Source organism: Salvelinus fontinalis, chromosome 31 (assembly GCF_029448725.1).
Source record: "Salvelinus fontinalis isolate EN_2023a chromosome 31, ASM2944872v1, whole genome shotgun sequence".
NCBI lineage: Eukaryota > Metazoa > Chordata > Actinopteri > Salmoniformes > Salmonidae > Salvelinus > Salvelinus fontinalis.
In genome coordinates this window covers 10,592,867-10,613,759 of record NC_074695.1, presented here as the reverse complement: position 1 = coordinate 10,613,759, position 20,893 = coordinate 10,592,867, and the positions used below count along the sequence as shown (strand labels likewise).

At 48.6% G+C, this 20,893-nt stretch overlaps 1 protein-coding gene across 2 annotated transcripts in view; it reads right to left on the bottom strand.

Annotated features, from left to right (window-relative positions):
* Positions 1 to 13,462, bottom strand: part of eno1a (enolase 1a, (alpha)) — a 34,990-nt gene extending 21,528 nt beyond the window's left edge. For both annotated transcript variants that reach the window (XM_055891259.1, XM_055891257.1), the window contains exons 1-2: positions 13,351 to 13,462; positions 6,936 to 7,030 (exon numbers count right to left, since the gene is read on the bottom strand). In XM_055891259.1, the coding sequence (XP_055747234.1) occupies positions 6,936 to 7,020 (85 nt within the window). In that variant the 5' untranslated portion in view covers positions 7,021 to 7,030; positions 13,351 to 13,462. The remainder of the gene's footprint in view (positions 1 to 6,935; positions 7,031 to 13,350) is intronic.
* Positions 13,463 to 20,893: the final 7,431 nt, after the last annotated feature.

The window sequence follows — 20,893 nt, the reverse complement described above, 5'->3', positions numbered from 1 at the left end:
TAGCCTGGAGCCAACTCCCTCTGCCAGTCGGAGAGGGACTAGCCTGGAGCCAACTCCCTCTGCCAGTCGGAGAGGGACTAGCCTGGAGCCAACTCCCTCTGCCAGTCGGAGAGGGACTAGCCTGGAGCCAACTCCCTCTGCCAGTCGGAGAGGGACTAGCCTGGAGCCAACTCCCTCTGCCAGTCGGAGAGGGACTAGCCTGGAGCCAACTCCCTCTGCCAGTCGGAGAGGGACTAGCCTGGAGCCAACTCCCTCTGCCAGTCGGAGAGGGACTAGCCTGGAGCCAACTCCCTCTGCCAGTCGGAGAGGGACTAGCCTGGAGCCAACTCCCTCTGCCAGTCGGAGAGGGACTAGCCTGGAGCCAACTCCCTCTGCCAGTCGGAGAGGGACTAGCCTGGAGCCAACTCCCTCTGCCAGTCGGAGAGGGACTAGCCTGGAGCCAACTCCCTCTGCCAGTCGGAGAGGGACTAGCCTGGAGCCAACTCCCTCTGCCAGTCGGAGAGGGACTAGCCTGGAGCCAACTCCCTCTGCCAGTCGGAGAGGGACTAGCCTGGAGCCAACTCCCTCTGCCAGTCGGAGAGGGACTAGCCTGGAGCCAACTCCCTCTGCCAGTCGGAGAGGGACTAGCCTGGAGCCAACTCCCTCTGCCAGTCGGAGAGGGACTAGCCTGGAGCCAACTCCCTCTGCCAGTCGGAGAGGGACTAGCCTGGAGCCAACTCCCTCTGCCAGTCGGAGAGGGACTAGCCTGGAGCCAACTCCCTCTGCCAGTCGGAGAGGGACTAGCCTGGAGCCAACTCCCTCTGCCAGTCGGAGAGGGACTAGCCTGGAGCCAACTCCCTCTGCCAGTCGGAGAGGGACTAGCCTGGAGCCAACTCCCTCTGCCAGTCGGAGAGGGACTAGCCTGGAGCCAACTCCCTCTGCCAGTCGGAGAGGGACTAGCCTGGAGCCAACTCCCTCTGCCAGTCGGAGAGGGACTAGCCTGGAGCCAACTCCCTCTGCCAGTCGGAGAGGGACTAGCCTGGAGCCAACTCCCTCTGCCAGTCGGAGAGGGACTAGCCTGGAGCCAACTCCCTCTGCCAGTCGGAGAGGGACTAGCCTGGAGCCAACTCCCTCTGCCAGTCGGAGAGGGACTAGCCTGGAGCCAACTCCCTCTGCCAGTCGGAGAGGGACTAGCCTGGAGCCAACTCCCTCTGCCAGTCGGAGAGGGACTAGCCTGGAGCCAACTCCCTCTGCCAGTCGGAGAGGGACTAGCCTGGAGCCAACTCCCTCTGCCAGTCGGAGAGGGACTAGCCTGGAGCCAACTCCCTCTGCCAGTCGGAGAGGGACTAGCCTGGAGCCAACTCCCTCTGCCAGTCGGAGAGGGACTAGCCTGGAGCCAACTCCCTCTGCCAGTCGGAGAGGGACTAGCCTGGAGCCAACTCCCTCTGCCAGTCGGAGAGGGACTAGCCTGGAGCCAACTCCCTCTGCCAGTCGGAGAGGGACTAGCCTGGAGCCAACTCCCTCTGCCAGTCGGAGAGGGACTAGCCTGGAGCCAACTCCCTCTGCCAGTCGGAGAGGGACTAGCCTGGAGCCAACTCCCTCTGCCAGTCGGAGAGGGACTAGCCTGGAGCCAACTCCCTCTGCCAGTCGGAGAGGGACTAGCCTGGAGCCAACTCCCTCTGCCAGTCGGAGAGGGACTAGCCTGGAGCCAACTCCCTCTGCCAGTCGGAGAGGGACTAGCCTGGAGCCAACTCCCTCTGCCAGTCGGAGAGGGACTAGCCTGGAGCCAACTCCCTCTGCCAGTCGGAGAGGGACTAGCCTGGAGCCAACTCCCTCTGCCAGTCGGAGAGGGACTAGCCTGGAGCCAACTCCCTCTGCCAGTCGGAGAGGGACTAGCCTGGAGCCAACTCCCTCTGCCAGTCGGAGAGGGACTAGCCTGGAGCCAACTCCCTCTGCCAGTCGGAGAGGGACTAGCCTGGAGCCAACTCCCTCTGCCAGTCGGAGAGGGACTAGCCTGGAGCCAACTCCCTCTGCCAGTCGGAGAGGGACTAGCCTGGAGCCAACTCCCTCTGCCAGTCGGAGAGGGACTAGCCTGGAGCCAACTCCCTCTGCCAGTCGGAGAGGGACTAGCCTGGAGCCAACTCCCTCTGCCAGTCGGAGAGGGACTAGCCTGGAGCCAACTCCCTCTGCCAGTCGGAGAGGGACTAGCCTGGAGCCAACTCCCTCTGCCAGTCGGAGAGGGACTAGCCTGGAGCCAACTCCCTCTGCCAGTCGGAGAGGGACTAGCCTGGAGCCAACTCCCTCTGCCAGTCGGAGAGGGACTAGCCTGGAGCCAACTCCCTCTGCCAGTCGGAGAGGGACTAGCCTGGAGCCAACTCCCTCTGCCAGTCGGAGAGGGACTAGCCTGGAGCCAACTCCCTCTGCCAGTCGGAGAGGGACTAGCCTGGAGCCAACTCCCTCTGCCAGTCGGAGAGGGACTAGCCTGGAGCCAACTCCCTCTGCCAGTCGGAGAGGGACTAGCCTGGAGCCAACTCCCTCTGCCAGTCGGAGAGGGACTAGCCTGGAGCCAACTCCCTCTGCCAGTCGGAGAGGGACTAGCCTGGAGCCAACTCCCTCTGCCAGTCGGAGAGGGACTAGCCTGGAGCCAACTCCCTCTGCCAGTCGGAGAGGGACTAGCCTGGAGCCAACTCCCTCTGCCAGTCGGAGAGGGACTAGCCTGGAGCCAACTCCCTCTGCCAGTCGGAGAGGGACTAGCCTGGAGCCAACTCCCTCTGCCAGTCGGAGAGGGACTAGCCTGGAGCCAACTCCCTCTGCCAGTCGGAGAGGGACTAGCCTGGAGCCAACTCCCTCTGCCAGTCGGAGAGGGACTAGCCTGGAGCCAACTCCCTCTGCCAGTCGGAGAGGGACTAGCCTGGAGCCAACTCCCTCTGCCAGTCGGAGAGGGACTAGCCTGGAGCCAACTCCCTCTGCCAGTCGGAGAGGGACTAGCCTGGAGCCAACTCCCTCTGCCAGTCGGAGAGGGACTAGCCTGGAGCCAACTCCCTCTGCCAGTCGGAGAGGGACTAGCCTGGAGCCAACTCCCTCTGCCAGTCGGAGAGGGACTAGCCTGGAGCCAACTCCCTCTGCCAGTCGGAGAGGGACTAGCCTGGAGCCAACTCCCTCTGCCAGTCGGAGAGGGACTAGCCTGGAGCCAACTCCCTCTGCCAGTCGGAGAGGGACTAGCCTGGAGCCAACTCCCTCTGCCAGTCGGAGAGGGACTAGCCTGGAGCCAACTCCCTCTGCCAGTCGGAGAGGGACTAGCCTGGAGCCAACTCCCTCTGCCAGTCGGAGAGGGACTAGCCTGGAGCCAACTCCCTCTGCCAGTCGGAGAGGGACTAGCCTGGAGCCAACTCCCTCTGCCAGTCGGAGAGGGACTAGCCTGGAGCTAACTCCCTCTGCCAGTCGGAGAGGGACTAGCCTGGAGCTAACTCCCTCTGCCAGTCGGAGAGGGACTAGCCTGGAGCTAACTCCCTCTGCCAGTCGGAGAGGGACTAGCCTGGAGCCAACTCCCTCTGCCAGTAGGAGAGGGACTAGCCTGGAGCCAACTCCCTCTGCCAGTAGGAGAGGGACTAGCCTGGAGCCAACTCCCTCTGCCAGTCGGAGAGGGACTAGCCTGGAGCCAACTCCCTCTGCCAGTCGGAGAGGGACTAGCCTGGAGCCAACTCCCTCTGCCAGTCGGAGAGGGACTAGCCTGGAGCCAACTCCCTCTGCCAGTCGGAGAGGGACTAGCCTGGAGCCAACTCCCTCTGCCAGTCGGAGAGGGACTAGCCTGGAGCCAACTCCCTCTGCCAGTCGGAGAGGGACTAGCCTGGAGCTAACTCACTCTGCCAGTAGGAGAGGGACTAGCCTGGAGCTAACTCACTCTGCCAGTAGGAGAGGGACTAGCCTGGAGCTAACTCACTCTGCCAGTTGGAGAGGGACTAGTGTAAGAAATTGTAATAGATATTGGTAACTTGTTTTACAACTTCTCAACACAAGCTATACTTGACACAACAGGCACCCATCCCCTCTCCTCCCCACACATGTTGTTCTCATCAGATAACAGCCACAGACCCACACACACTCCCCTCCCCCATGAATAGGGCCCTGTGAAAAAAAAAGCACATGGAAGGATGCTTTTGGATGAGACTAAGACAAAGAACTGTGTGAAGAGCCAATGGAATGTCGACATCAGGCCCGGACAGGACTACCCACGACCCAGATCGACCAATCGGAAGGCCAGACTACAAGATCAACCTACTTTGCTTGTTGCCTATATAATCTGTATGAACTGTTTAGAGCGCTCTCTTTCCCGACGATTCCATACGAATCAGACAGAAGGGGCCGTGCTGCACGCTTTGCCTGATATTTTTACACTTGAATAAAACGGCCTTATTATACAAATATCCACCTCGTCCTATGTCTCCACTTGATCTCCTGTCTCCAGTAAACGTTTTATCAACACTAGCCTGGAGCTAACTCACTCTGCCAGTAGGAGAGGGACTAGCCTGGAGCTAACTCACTCTGCCAGTAGGAGAGGGACTAGCCTGGAGCTAACTCACTCTGCCAGTAGGAGAGGGACTAGCCTGGAGCTAACTCACTCTGCCTGGAGCTAAAACTATTGGTAGTATGTCATGTCTTGTTAATTGTTGTATTTTGAATAGAATTGATTTGAATTAGCATGTGGGAACACAGAGAAACAGACAGGCCAAGAGCTGGAATACCTAAAATACCTATTGATTAACACTATTGATTAACACTATTATATACGATTAACATAGCAGAGCTATGATGAACATATTTGTTTCCACATTGCAATGATATTTGTGATTGGAACCTCTGCATTGCAGTCCACTTTATTCCAATAAGGCAGTACATGTCTTGTCAACAACAAGCTTTTGTTAACCAAAGCAGTTGTTGACCTTTCCATCACTTATAATGTGGAATGTTCCGGAATTAATGTTACTTCTTCCAATTCCAAGATCTAGTAAGTATTTTTATACTTTAAATTCATGGAGATACAGTACATTTAGAAAGTACTGCAACCTTATTACGTTACAACCTTATTCTAAAATGGATAAAATAAAATAATTGTCCTCATCAATCTACACACAATACCCCATAATGACAAAGCTGAAATATCATATTTACATAAGTATTCAGACCCTTTACTCAGTACTTTGGTGAAGCACCTTTGGCAGCAATCGGTGGGAGAAGGGCCTTGGCCAGGGAGGTCCCTTTGACAGAGTTCCAGAGTTCCTCTGTGGAGATGGGAGAACCTTCCAGAAGGACAACCATCTCTGCAGCACTCCACCAATCAGGTGTTTATGGTAGAGTGGCCAGATGGAAGACACTCCTCAGTTAAAGGCACATGACAGCCTTTACCAAAAGGCACCTAAAGGACTCTCAGACCATGAGAAACAAGATTCTCTGGTCTGATGAAACCAAGATTGAACTCTTTGGCCTGAATGCCAAGTGTCACATCTGGAGGAAACCTGGCACCATCCCTACGGTCAAACATGGTGGTGGCATCATCATGCTGTGGGGATGTTTTTCATTGGCAGGGACTGGGAGACTTGTCAGGATCGAGGAAAAGATAAACAGAGCAAAGTACAGAGAGATCCTTGATGAAAACCTGCTCCAGAGCGCTCAGAACCTCAGACTGGGGCGAAGGTTCACCTTCCAACAGGACAACGGCCCTAAGTACAAAGCCAAGACAATGCAGGAGTGGCTTCGGGACAAGTCTCTGAATGTCCTTGAGTGGCCCTGCCAGAGCCCGGACTTGAACCCGATCGAACAGCTCTGGAAAGACCTGAAAATAGCTGTGCAGCGATGCCCCCCATCCAACCTGACAGAGCTTGAGATGATCTGCAGAGAAGAATGGGAGAAACTCCCCAAATACAGGTGTGCCAAGCTTGTAGCGTCATACCCAAGAAGACTCGAGACTAATCGCTTTTTGCAAACATTTCAAAAAATCTGTTTTTGCTTTGTCATTATGGGCTATTGTGTGTAGATTGTTGAGGGGGAAAAAACAATTGAATCAATTTTAGAATAAGGCTGTAACGTAACAAACTGTGGAAAAAGTCAAGGGGTCTGAATACTTTCAGAATGCACTGTATAAACAACATGAACATTAAAAGGAGTGGGCCAAGGAAACAATCCTCCTCCTCCTCCTCCTCCTCCTCCACTTCCGCCCTCCCCTGCACGACACAATGAGCAGTATCACAGTGAGTTGGCACTTCATCAGAGTACTAAATCAGAGTACTAAATCAGAGTACTAAATCAGAGTACTAAATCAGAGTACTAAATCAGAGTACTAAATCAGAGTACTAAATCAGAGTACTAAATCAGAGCACTTTATCAGAGCACTTTATCAGAGCACTTTATCAGAGCACTTTATCAGAGCACTTTATCAGAGCACTTTATCAGAGCACTTTATCAGAGCACTTTATCAGAGCACTTTATCAGAGCACTTTATCAGAGCACTTTATCAGAGCACTTTATCAGAGCCAGACCAGTGCTGCCTGCAAGGGACATTACATGTTTGATTCATTAGCTCATGGGGCACTTAGCTCTGCTAGGTGTTATTCACCGTAAGCTGACGGACTGTTGCCCCACTTTAAAATGTATTCATCACTCTAAAGTGATCAATTCATGAAACCATTAAACAAAACAAAAGAATTAGCAAATCTGACACAGTACAGATAGTAGTGTTGCTAAATATATCCTAGATAAGGTGCTCAAACTGTTCAAACTGCCCCATTAGAGAGAACTGTGGTATGGACAACACTCACACCACATGACTTAATAATGTAAAGTAAAAGTCCCAAAAATTATTTGGGCAAAGGCAGCGTCTGCAAGGCATGCACCCAAAGTCGAACACAAACCCTTGAGAGAACAAAATGTACAGATAGCCCTGCTCCAGTATAATCTCTTACCTTTCTTGGTGTACAGGTCGACCTCCACGGTGGGGTTTCCACGGGAGTCGAAAATCTCACGAGCGTGAATCTTCAGGATCGACATGGTTCTGGAACTACACAGGAGCGAGAGAGAAAGAGGGTGGAGCGAGAGAGGAGCGAGAGAGAAAGAGGGTGGAGCGAGAGAGGAGCGAGAGAGAAAGAGGGTGGAGCGAGAGAGGAGCGAGAGAGAAAGAGGGTGGAGCGAGAGAGGAGCGAGAGAGAAAGAGGGTGGAGCGAGAGAGGAGCGAGAGAGAAAGAGGGTGGAGCGAGAGAGGAGCGAGAGAGAAAGAGGGTGGAGCGAGAGAGGAGCGAGAGAGAAAGAGGGTGGAGCGAGAGAGGAGCGAGAGAGAAAGAGGGTGGAGCGAGAGAGGAGCGAGAGAGAAAGAGGGTGGAGCGAGAGAGGAGCGAGAGAGAAAGAGGGTGGAGCGAGAGAGGAGCGAGAGAGAAAGAGGGTGGAGCGAGAGAGGAGCGAGAGAGAAAGAGGGTGGAGCGAGAGAGGAGCGAGAGAAAGAGGGTGGAGCGAGGGAGGAGCGAGAGAAAGAGGATGGAGCGAGGGAGGAGCGAGAGAAAGAGGGTGGAGCGAGAGAAAGAGGGTGGAGAGAGAGGGGAAGAGAGGAGAAGAGAGAGGAGAGAGAGGAGAGAAAGAGGGTGAGAGGGGAGAAAGTAAGAAAGAGGATGTTAGCTCTAAAATGGCCGCCACCTCACTCTCTCCCCATTTAACCAGTGGATAAAGTTACTATTAGAATTTATAACATCAGAATTATCAACAGTGAAAATGAATGGTGCTTGTCAACGAACAATTGGGGCCTGGATAAATATACTTGACTCTGTAAAGAACAATCTCAGCTGAAGCACCACATATACAAACCAGTTTATCTGTATATCTGTATATGTATCTATATATTTTCTTTCCTTTCAGTTCCACAGGGAAGGCGCGTGGTTCTCTGGTCGTCGTGGGGAGAGCGGGGGAGGATGTAAGGGGAGACACAGGGGATTGATGGGTGGGGTTGGGGGGGGCTGATAATCAGCGTGTGTGCATCTATCAGTTCCACATACATGTCGGTAAATACACACAACAAGTAGGTCACATTTGGGAGAGGCGTTGGCCCGTGAGGTGTTACTTTATTTGTTTTTTTAAAAACAACAGTTTTGCTGTTCACTTGCGCTCATTGAAATGAAAGGTAGTTGATTGTCTGGTGGGGTAAGTGTGTGTGTGTCCTGCTTTGTTAAAACACAATGTTTCTTATAAAAACTAGAATTGATGCAGTCAGTCTCTTCGCAACTCTTAGCCAAGAGGGGCTGGCGTGCATAGTATTGATATTAGCCCTCTGATTACAATGAAGAGCAAAACGTGGCGCCCTGTTGGTCCTTATTTGTAGTATCTGACCATATGACTGGACAGTAATCAAGATAAGATAAACTAAAACCTGCAGGACTTGCTTTTTGGAATGTGGTGTCAAAAAAGCAGAGCATCTCTTTATTACAGCCAGACCTCTCCCCATCAACCATTGAATCTATATGTTTTGACCATGACAGTTTACAATCTAAGGTAACACCACGTAATTTAGTGTCCTCAACTTGTTCAACAGCCACACCATTCATTACCAGATTCAGCTGAGGTCTAGAACTTAGGGAATGACTTGTACCAAATACAATGTTCTTAGTTTTAGAGATGTTCAGGACCAGTTTATTACTGGCCATCCATTCCAAAACAGACTGCAACGCTTTGTTAAGGGTTTCAGTGACTTCATTAGCTGTGGTTGCTGATGTGTATATGGTTGAATCATCAGTATACATGGACACACATGCTTTGTTTAATGCCAGTGGCAGGTCATTGGAAAAAATAGAAAAGAGTAGAGAGCCTAGAGAGCTGCCCTGCGGTACACCACACTTTACATGTTTTACATTAGAGACGCAACCATTAAAGTAAACCCTCTGAGTTCTATTAGATAGAGAGCTCTGAATCCACGATATGACAGAGGTTGAAAAGCCATAACACATATGTTTTCTCAACAACAGGTTATGTTCAATAATATCAAAGGATGCACTGAAAACTAACTTAAACTAGCTTCCACAATCTTGTTATCAATTTCTCAGAGATAGAAAATATGGAAAAGAACAAACAACGCAAGAGGAAAAACGAATAATTCAGCAGTCCATTAATCAGTCGGTGTGTGTGTACGTGTGCGTGTGCGCGCGTGTGCGTGTGCGTGTGCTGTCGGGTTCAGAAGTATTGACACCTCACACACTAGCCCTCAGTGAACCCACGCTCTAGGTCTGAAGTAGGGACTTGATATGACAGAATCCAACAGTATAAAAGCATAAAGGTTAACATTGTAAAAAATAAAAGCATAAAACGCTAAAACATAAAAAGTCAACAAAAAGTCCACCGACTATCTATGTATCAAATGCAAAAAGGGGAAATGAGTTGAGACCTGTGAATATAGACAGGGAACACACAGTATGACACCTGACAGGGAACACACAGTATGACACCTGACAGGGAACACACAGTATGACACCTGACAGGGAACACACAGTATGACACCTGACAGGGAACACACAGTATGACACCTGACAGGGAACACACAGTATGACACCTGACAGGGAACACACAGTATGACACCTGACAGGGAACACACAGTATGACACCTGACAGGAAACACACAGTATGACACCTGACAGGGAACACACAGTATGAGGCCTTACAGGGAACACACAGTATGACACCAGACAGGGAACATACAGTATGAGGCCTTACAGGGAACATACAGCCTCACAGTACAACGTTTTGGTTCAAAGTAATTTCTCACTCTACAGTATACATTTACTGCATTGCTAATGTCCTGTCTAGTGGGTGTACTTGTACATCAAGCTGTCTCACTACAGAAACAGGAGGCTCTTGACAAAAACATTGGTGGAACAAACATATAGTGCATTCTGAAAGTATTCAGGCCCCTTCACTTTTCCCACATTTTGTTACGTTACAGCCTTATTCTAAAACGGATTAGATTAAATGTTTTCCTCATCAATCTATACAAATACCCCATAATGGCAAAGCAAAAACAGGTTTTAAGAAATGTTTGCAAATGTATTATAAATTAAAAACAGAAAACCTTTATTCACGTAAGTATTCAGACCATTTGCAACTAGACTCTTAATTGAGCTCAGGTGCATCCTGTTTCCATTGATCATTCTTGAGATGTTTCTACAAATAGATTGGAGTCCACCTGTGGTAAATTCAATTGATTGGACATGATTTGGAAAGGCACACACCTGTCTATATAAGGTCCCACAGTTGACAGTGCATGTCAGAGCAAAAACCGAGCCATGAGTTTGAAGGAATTGTCCGTAGAGCCCCGAGACATGATTGTGTGGCACAGATCTGGTGAAGGGTACCAAACTATTTCTGCAGCATTGAAGGTCCCCAAGAACACAGTGGTCTCCATCATTCTTAAATGGAAGAAGTTTGGAACCACCAAGACTCTTCCTAGAGCTGACCGCCGGGCCAAACTGAGCAATCAGGGGAGAAGGGCCTTGGTCAGGGAGGTGACCAAGAACCCGATGGTCCCTCTGACAGAGCTCCAGAGTTCCTCTGTGAAGATGCGAGAACCTTCCAGAAGGACAACCATCTCTGCAGCACTCCACCAACCAGGCGTTTATGGTAGAGTCGCCAGACGGAAGCCACTCCTCAGTAAAAGGCACATGACAGCCCGCTTGGAGTTTGCCAAAAGGAACCTAAAGGAGTCCCAGACCATGAGGAACAAGATTCTCTGGTCTGATGAAATCAAGATTGAACTCTTCGGCCTGAATGCCAAGCATCATGTCTGGAGGAAACCTGGCACCATTCCTAATGTGAAGCATGGTGAATGTCCTTGAGTGGCCCAGCCAGAGCCCGATTGAACATCTCTGGAGAGACCTGAAAATAGCTGTGCAGTTTGGCCCAGCGGCCAGGTCTAGGAGGAGTCTTGGTGGTTTCCATCCAACCTGAGAGCTTGAGAGGATCTGCAGAGAAGAATGGGAGAAACTCCCCAAATACAGATGTACCAAGCTTGTATCATCATAACCCAAGAAGACTCAAGGCTGTAATTTGCTGCCATAGGTGCTTCAACAAAGTACTGAGTAAATAGTCTGAATACTTATGTCAATGTAACAAAAACATAAAGTCAAGGGGTCTAAATACTTTCCGAATGCGCTGTACATGTGCCTCAGTGGTTGCGTCTTCTTAACCCTGGCTTGTGAGCTTACTTACTTTACCTTATACATGCACTGTGATGTAGCCTAGTCCGGAGCATTTCTCTTGTCTATTAGCAGCCCAGCTATCTCTTCACATTCCAAGTCTCAAGTGTGAGGAAAGAGAGATTTTAGACCAGACAGAGGCTCTATATTCAGCTTCCCAAATGCCAACTCTATAAAAACTAATGCCCTATATAGGGAATTGGGCACCATTTGGAACACAGACAAGGCCCTGGTTGCCCCTAGAGCAGGGTTCCCCAACCTAGCGGCCCGAGGGACGAATTTGGCCTGCAATGTGGTTTTATTTGGCCGCCGAATTTCATTCTTGGACACAAAAGACTATTAAAAACACCAGGAAATCAGCTCCAAGTGATATTAATTTTGTTCCCAAGTATTCCCACGCATAATAGAGAGACACGTGATAGTATACAAATGTAAGCAAGGTTTGAAATGATCAAATATTATATCTGTTTGGGCTTCTTGCGGTCAATTTTTACTGTCTACAAATGATTTGTAATTATGTTCCGGCCCCCCTGACCATCCGCTCAAGAAAAATCGGCCCGAGGCTGAATCTAGTTGATAAACTCTGCACTAGAGTGACTGGACTATGTCCCCCAATACAGAACATAGCAAATATATTTGTTTTTATCTGTATTTGCCTGGACTTTCAGTTCATCTACCCCCACTGTTATTAAATGCATGAATGAACCCCATGTTCCAGCCCCAGCCACTAAAGCCCAACAGACAGACACTCCACCAACCAACCCCTGCTGGACCAATGGAAAATACTCTGGCCTTAAATGTCCATAGTGTGGAAACTTGCCACTGGCTACAAATGACAGAAAGGGAGGGCAGAGGGGCAACTGTCAGCCCGCATTAACAGACGCATGAATACAGAGACACGACTCTACTCTCTAAAGCACAGTAATGTTTAGCCAACAGTCGGACCACACAGCACCTAAAGTCACCTGACATTTAAGGAAACAAAACATATAGCTGTTATTACTACCACAGGATTAACACATTAGTTATGCTTTTTCCGTCTGCCTTGTCTGACAGGCTCCTAAATGGCTTTCTCACAGTGAAATAAATTATAAAAGGGACTTGACATTCCAGGATTAAATTCAGCTTCTTGCCTTCACCTGTTTTTCATTATCTCTGAGTGGGTATGACAAGGAGGTTAAATGATCTCTAACAGGTGGGGCTCCCGAGGCGCTCCCGAGTGGCGCAGCGGTCTTAGGCACTGCATCTCTGTGATACAGGCGTCACTACAGGCCCTGTTTCGATTCCGGGCTGTATCACAACCGGCTGTGATTGGGAGTCCCATAGGGGAAGCATACAATTGGCCCAGCGTCGTCCGGGGTTTAGCCGAGGTAGGACGTCATTGTAAAACATAATTTGACTTGCCCAGTTAAATAAAAGGTTAAATAAAATCAATAAAGATAGTAAATGAAACTATTTATCTAAGTAAACGTGCTCTATGTCTATTCCAGTGTCGATGTGCAAATGGTAACATAGCAGCATTGATTTCTCAACATCTCTGAAAGAGAACCACAAAATAACCACCGTTGGCTACATTGTTTCAGCAACAGATTGCTACATTCTGTAGCTACACCCTCCCACATCTAGTACTAACTTGGCCACACTGCATACCAGTGAACGGCAAGCAAACAATAGTGAACTGTCAACATCTATCAAAATGGTACAGAAAGGTGTGGCAGAGTATTTCAGTCGTGAGAAAACACGGTTATCTTAGCTATGTGATCGCAACTTGACTCCCTTTCCTCTCCCCCAGACTCACACACTGCTGTATCTAAATGAGTAACATGTCGCCAGCTGACGGGAGAGTTTAAAATAGACTAGCTACCAAGCTTCAAGACATGGCCAGGCAACATGTCATGAATAGCATTTCAAAAACTGAAAGCTCGGATGAAAATACAAAAGACCAAAGATATAGACCACTGAGAGAACTCGGCATTTTCGATGACGATGATGATGATGAAGGGGGCATGTCATCAGATGTCATCTACAATGTCATCAGACAAATAGTCTAAAAGTAGCGGATATTTTATCAAATTTGAGACAAGAAGCAATTATATTCATTACTAAGTAAACTAATTCCGCAAAATAATAAATATAATATACGTTGTCATCTTACCTTTATCAGGCCTAACCGTGTGCAAGGGTAGTGTTCTCTCTCGTTCAGTCCACAGAGAAGGCGCTCGTGACAGTCCACGGTGCTGATAAGTGGACAGAATCCAGGAAGTGATTTCCACCTCGCTATCTGATTGGCTAGGATGGACTCACGCGGCATGAGAGTGCGAGACATACTGCACGTTCTCCAGCGGAATCACGACTACGACTACGCCTTGAAAAAAAAAACATGTGGTGTCTTTTAAACCTTAGCGTCACCCCCCAAAACGTAAGGGATATCACGCATAAAAAAACTAAATGCAGCAGAAATGTAATAGGCTACAAATTGTTGAAACGATCCAACATGAGTGGGCACGGAGAGGGTGACGTAACGATGCAGGAAACTGACGCAGAGTTGAGTACGTGCAGAATATCAGCTGCACGTACTCATATCTCCTCTGCGACAACACAGATTTTCAAGAGACACATCAGCTTTTTTTTGTCACATCCCCCCAGCTTGCATCTCATGTTTCAGTGTCTTTATGTCTCAAACTCTGTAGGGGATGCACATTTGTTTCACCGGGTTGAAATGCAGGCCTGCTATATGTCATTTCTCATTTATCCTCCCCGATGTAATGGGATTTTTTATTTATGTATTATGTAACAGGATATTGAATCTAGTACCACTTTGCTTATTACACACCTGGCTCTACCGTGTATTGCCATCTACCGTGTATTGCCATCTACCGTGTATTGCCATCTACCGTGTATTGCCATCTACCGTGTAAAGCCATCTACCGTGTATTGCCATCTACCGTGTAAAGCCATCTACCATGTATTGCCATCTACCTTGTATTGCCATCTACCGTGTAAAGCCATCTACCGTGTATTGCCATCTACCGTGTAAAGCCATCTACCATGTATTGCCATCTACCTTGTATTGCCATCTACCGTGTAAAGCCATCTACCGTGTATTGCCATCTACCGTCTAAAGCCATCTACCATGTATTGCCATCTACCTTGTATTGCCATTCCTTCCAAAGGTGTGTACTCCAGTCCCATAAAGACCACTGTTGAAAATGTTCCAGAATAGCCTACATTTTTAAATTATACTTTCGCTTTAAGAAAAAATTCCCATGCAAAGTATTATCTGGTCTTGTCCATGCATGATGTACCAATTCAATTATCATCCAACAAGAGGCCTATAGTAACAATTTAGAGATTGACCCTCCATTTCTAAAAAGGAATATCCTGGAGAATGAATAATCTTGTGCTAAATGAATCACACACTAAATCAAACCAACTCGGACTAAATTGCTCTCTGGTTCATGGAGTGGGCGTTTCACTGGCAGTGTTTCATCTTAACTGATGTTAGAGGAAGGGCCATGTTAGAGAGAAAGGGCCATGCTAGAGAGGAAGGGGCCATGTTAGAGGAAGGGCCATTTTAGAGAGAAGGGGTCATGTTAGAGGAAGGGCCATTTTAGAGAGAAGGGGCCATGTTAGAGAGAAGGGCCATTTTAGAGAGAAGGGCCATTTTAGAGAGAAGGACCATTTTAGAGAGAAGGGGTCATGTTAGAGGAAGGGCCATTTTAGAAAGGAGGGGCCATGTTAGAGATGAGTGGCCATGTTAGAGAGGAGGGGCCATGTTAGAGAGGAGGGGTCATGTTAGAGGAAGGGCCATTTTAGAGAGAAGGGGTCATGTTAGAGAGGAGTGGCCATGTTAGAGAGAAGGGGTCATGTTAGAGAGGAGTGGCCATGTTAGAGAGGGGCCATGTTAGAGAGGAGTGGCCATGTTAGAGAGGAGGGGCCATGTTAGAGAGGAGTGGCCATTTTAGAGAGGAGGGGCCATGTTAGAGATGAGTGGCCATGTTAGAGAGGAGGGGCCATGTTAGAGAGAAGGGGTCATGTTAGAGAGGAGTGGCCATGTTAGAGAGGAGGGGCCATGTTAGAGAGAAGGGGTCATGTTAGAGAGGAGTGGCCATGTTAGAGAGAAGGGGTCATGTTAGAGAGGAGTGGCCATGTTAGAGAGGGGCCATGTTAGAGAGGAGTGGCCATGTTAGAGAGGAGGGGCCATGTCAGAGAGGAGTGGCCATTTTAGAGAGGAGGGGCCATGTTAGAGATGAGTGGCCATGTTAGAGAGGAGTGGCCATGTTAGAGAGGAAGGGGTCATGTTAGAGGAAGGGCCATTTTAGAGAGAAGGGGCCATGTTAGAGAGGAGGGGCCATGTTAGAGAGGAGTGGCCATGTTAGAGAGGAGGGGTCATGTTAGAGGAAGGGCCATTTTAGAGAGAAGGGGCCATGTTAGAGAGGAGTGGCCATGTTAGAGAGGAGTGGCCATGTTAGAGAGGAGGGGCCATGTTAGAGGAAGGGCCATTTTAGAGAGAAGGGGCCATGTTAGAGAGGAGTGGCCATGTTAGAGAGGAGTGGCCATGTTAGAGAGGAGGGGCCATGTTAGAGAGGAGGGGCCATGTTAGAGAGGAGTGGCCATGTTAGAGAGGAGGGGCCATGTTAGAGAGGAGGGGGCCATGTTAGAGAGGAGGGGCCATGTTAGAGAGGAGGGGCCATGTTAGAGAGGAGGGGCCATGTTAGAGAGGAGGGGCCATGTTAGAGAGGAGGGGCCATGTTAGAGAGGAGGGGCCATGTTAGAGAGGAGTGGCCATGTTAGAGAGGAGGGCCCATGTTAGAGAGGAAGAGCGGATTTAAAAAAATATATTTAACCAGGTAGGCCAGTTGAGAACAAGTTCTCATTCACAACTGCGAGTAGTACAACGAAATGTAGTAAGATTAGGGAGGTAAGGCAATAAATAGGCCATAGTGGCGAAATAATTACAATTTAGCAATTTAACACTGGAGTGATAGATGCACAGAAGATGAATGTGCAAGTAGAGATACTGGGGTGCAAAAAAGCAAAAAATAAATAACAATATGGGGAGGAGAAATTTGGTTGGGCTATTTACAGAGGGTGTCAGATTCTCCCTAGGAGAGGTGGGTGTGGTGTCAGGCGCAGGAGAGTAAGAATTTCGAGAAGGGCGTTTTATTACAAGTCCATCAACAGAACAGACACTGGACCACAACAGCAGCCACTAATAAAAATGAACGCAGTCCAGTAGAACACGGAGGAACACACTCCTCTGAGTAAACTAACGTGCGGGAAAACAGTCCCGTGAAAACACCTGTTTAACAGAGCAAAACAAAACGCAACCCAAACCAACGACAGATACACAAACAATCCCGCACAAAACCTAGCGGGTAGGGCAAGATTAATTACCCCACTGATTAACCTAATCTGGACACAGGTGAACACATAACAGACAAAACCAAACGAAAAAGAAAAGGGGATCGTTGGCAGCTAGTAGACCGGCGACGACGACCGCCGAGCGCCGCCCGAACAGGGAGAGGAGCCACCTTCGGTGGAGTCATGACAGATGGGCTGTGTACAGGTGCAATGATCGGTAAGCTGCTCTGACAGCTGATGCTTAATGTTAGTGAGGGACGTATAAGGAAAGGCGGCCAAAGGACGAATTGCCTTTGGGGGTGACCAGGGAAATATACCTGCTGGAGCGCGTGCTACGGGTGGGTGCTGCTATGGTGACCAGTGAGCTGAGATAAGGCGGGGCTTTACCTAGAAAAGACTTATAGATGACCTGGAGCCAGTTGGTTTGGCGACGAATATGAAGTGAGGGCCAGCCAACGAGAGCATGGCGTGGCTGAGGTGCACCCGTGACCAGCTCAGAAACCAGATTGCATAGCGGAGAAGGTACGGTGGGATTCGAAATGGTCAGTGATCTGTTTGTTAACTTGGCTTTCGAAGACTTTAGAAAGGCAGGGTAGGATAGATATAGGTCTGTAACAGTTTGGGTCTAGAGTGTCTCCCCCTTTGAAGAGGGGGATGACCGCGGCAGCTTTCCAATCTTTAGGGATCTCAAACGATCTCAGACGAAAGAGAGGTTGAACAGGCTAGTAATAGGGGTTGCAACAAGAGGAAGGGCCAATGCGCAGGGGTCTAAGGCACTGCCTCTCTATGCTAGAGGCATCACTACAGACACCCTGGTTCGAATCCAGGCTGTATCACAACTGGCAGTGATTAAGAGTCCCATAGGGCGGCGCACAATTGGCCCAGCGTCGTCTGGGTTTGGTCGGTGTAGGCCGTCATTGTAAATAAGAATTTGTTCTTAACTGACTTGCCTAGTTAAATAAAATAAAAAGGTTAGTGATTGGGGCCATGCTAGAGAGGAACGGCCATGTTATAGAGATTGGAGCCATGTTAAAGAGATTGGGGTCATGTTATAGAGATTGGGGTCATGTTAAAGAGATTGGGGTCATGTTAAAGAGATTGGGGCCTTGTTAAAGAGATTGGGGTCATGTTAAAGAGATTGGGGTCATGTTAAAGAGATTGGGGCCATGCTAGAGAGGAAGGGCCATGTTAAAGAGATTGGGGCCATGCTAGAGAGGAAGGGCCATGTTAAAGAGATTGGAGCAGATTGGAGCATTCCTTTCATCCTATCTCTTCGCCTCCTTCTCAACTGTATTGGAGGACAAGGTCCAAGGTCCCGACCATCAGGACCTTCTTCTCCAATGGGTTTTGTGAACGAGGTGAGGAGAGAGGGTGCAAGGAATTGAGAAAGATCAATTGAGATAGGGCTAGTGCTGTGATGCAGCCTACTACTGTCATGCAGCTAGGCAGACCTGAACCAAAGGGCCATTCTAGAGTATGATGAGAATCCATCCTCCACGAGGAGGCTTGATTACCAACGATGACGAGACGGCCTACAAGGAGGAGGTGAGGGCTCTGGGAGTGTGGTGCTTTGAAAACAACCTCTCACTAAATGTCAACAAAACAAAGGAGATAATCGTGGACTTCAGGAAACAGCAGAGGGTGCGACCCCCTATCTACATCGACGGGACCGCAGTCGAGAAGGTGGAAAGCTTCAAGTTCCTTGGCGTACACATCACTGACAAACTGAAATGGACCACCCACACAGACAGTGTGGTGAAGAAGGCGCAACAGAGCCTCTTCAACCTCAGGAGGCTAAAGAAATTTGGCTTGTCACCTAAAACCATCACAAACTTTTACAGATGCACAATTGAAAGCATCCTGTCGGGCTGTATCACCGCCTGGTACGGCAACTGCACCACCCGCAACCGCAAGGCTCTCTAGTGGGTGGTGCGGTCTGCCCAACGCGTCACCGGGGTCAAACTACCTGTCCTCCAGGACACCTACAGCACCCGATGTCACAGGAAGGCCAAAAAGATCATCAAGGACATCAACCACCTGTGCCACATCCTGTTCACCCCACTATCATCCAGAAGGCGAGGTCAGTAAAGCTGCAGTAAAGCTGGGACCGAGAGACTGAAAAACAGCTTCTATCTCAAGGCCATCAGACTGTTAAACAGCCATCACTAGCACATTAGAGGCTGCTACCTTGAGGCATAGATTAGAAATCACTGGCCACTTTAAGGAATGGAACACTAGTCACTTAATGTTTATATATCTGGCATTACTTATCTCATATGTATATCCTGTATTCTATACTATTCTACTGTATCTTAGTCCGTTCCGGTCTGACGTCGCTCGTCCATATGTATATAGTCTTAATTCATTCCTACTTAGATTTGTGTGTATTGGGTATATGTCGTGTAATTTGTTAGATATTACTTGTTAGATATTACTGCACTGTCAGAGCTAGAAGCACAAGCACTTCACTACACCCGCAATTACATCTGCTAATCACGTGTATGTGAACCAATACCATTTGATTTGATTTGATTTGACGACCGACTGTTTGCTGCAGTGACTTTGAGACCAATAGAGCCACAACGGCGCCATCTGCTGTCAGCTCCCTGCTATTGAAAATAGCAAGTCATAAAGTGAAAGTGAGGGGAAGTGTTGCTGTTGAACATAGTAGCAGCAGGATCTCAAATCAAGTGGGCACCACCGTGGGGTTAAAGATTTAAAGTTCTCGCTATGGCAACACATATACTAAAGCTTTAGGTCCCACTGGTCCTGTCGGGCCAGCTATAGACAGAATACAATGTCCATTTCTCACAGAAGTTGACAATGAAGAATTTATTATATTCTATTTCCATTTTATTGTCCGCTGGTTTTGGTTGGCTACAGTCAGGTAAGCCTGGCTAGGACACGTCCATGGTCTTCCTAAATAGTTACAGCGCCTCATCTTTAAACCAGTGTCTCTCCACTTCCTGTTTCTACAGTTTATAAACAAAAAGGCTGTTATGTAATCTATAGCTACCCTGTCAGAGTGTGGATGAGCCATAAAGTCCATGCCTCTCATGTCTATAGTGTTTTAGATAGACAGCATGATAAAGAACATGTGTCTTATGTCGTGATCTCAATACTTATCAACCCCATTTCAAGACTTCCTGGTCTAGATAAGAGTATTGAATCCTGGGTAAATGTACAACTTTTCTTTTTTTTTGCATATGAGAAATGTATTTAGAATGTATACCAGTCAGGGTTTAGTACACAGGGTTTAGGACACAGCACTATTACAACATCCACTACAGTCAGGGTTTAGGACACAGGGTTTAGGACACATGGTTTAGGACACAGGGTTTAGGACACAGGGTTTAGGACACAGGGTTTAGGACACATGGTTTAGGACACAGGGTTTAGGACACAGGGTTTAGGACATAGCACTATTACAACATCCACTACAGTCAGGGTTTAGAACACAGGGTTTAGGACACATGGTTTAGGACACAGGGTTTAGGACACAACACTATTACAACATCCACTACAGTCAGGGTTTAGAACACAGGGTTTAGGACACAGAGTTTAGGACACAGGGTTTAGGACACAACACTATTACAACATCCACTACAGTCAGGGTTTAGGACACAGGGTTTAGAACACAGGGTTTAGGACACAGGGTTTAGGACACAGTGTTTAGGACACAGGGTTTAGGACACAGGGCTTAGGACACAGGGTTTAGGACATAGCACTATTACAACAACCACTACAGTCAGGGTTTAGGACACAGGGTTTAGGACACAGGGTTTAGGACACAGGGTTTAGGACACAGGGTTTAGGACACAGGGTTTAGGACACAACACTATTACAACATCCACTACAGTCAGGGTTTAGGACACAGGGTTTAGGACACAGGGTGTAGGACACAGGGTTTAGAACACAGGGTTTAGGACACAGGGTTTAGGACACAGGGTTTAGGACATAGCACTATTACAACAACCACTACAGTCAGGGTTTAGGACACAGGGTTTAGGACACAGCACTATTACAACAACCACTACAGTCAGGGTTTAGGACACAGGGTTTAGGGCACAGAGTTTAGGACACAGGGTTTAGGACACAGGGTTTAGGACACAGGGTTTAGGACACAGGGTTTAGGACACAACACTATTACAACATCCACTACAGTCAGGGTTTAGGACACAGGGTTTAGGGCACAGAGTTTAGGACACAGGGTTTAGGACACAGGGTTTAGGACACAGGGTTTAGGACACAGGGTTTAGGACACAGTTGTCACGAACGTCGTCAGGGAAATGACCGGACCAAGGTGCAGCGTGGTGAGCGTACATATCCTTTAT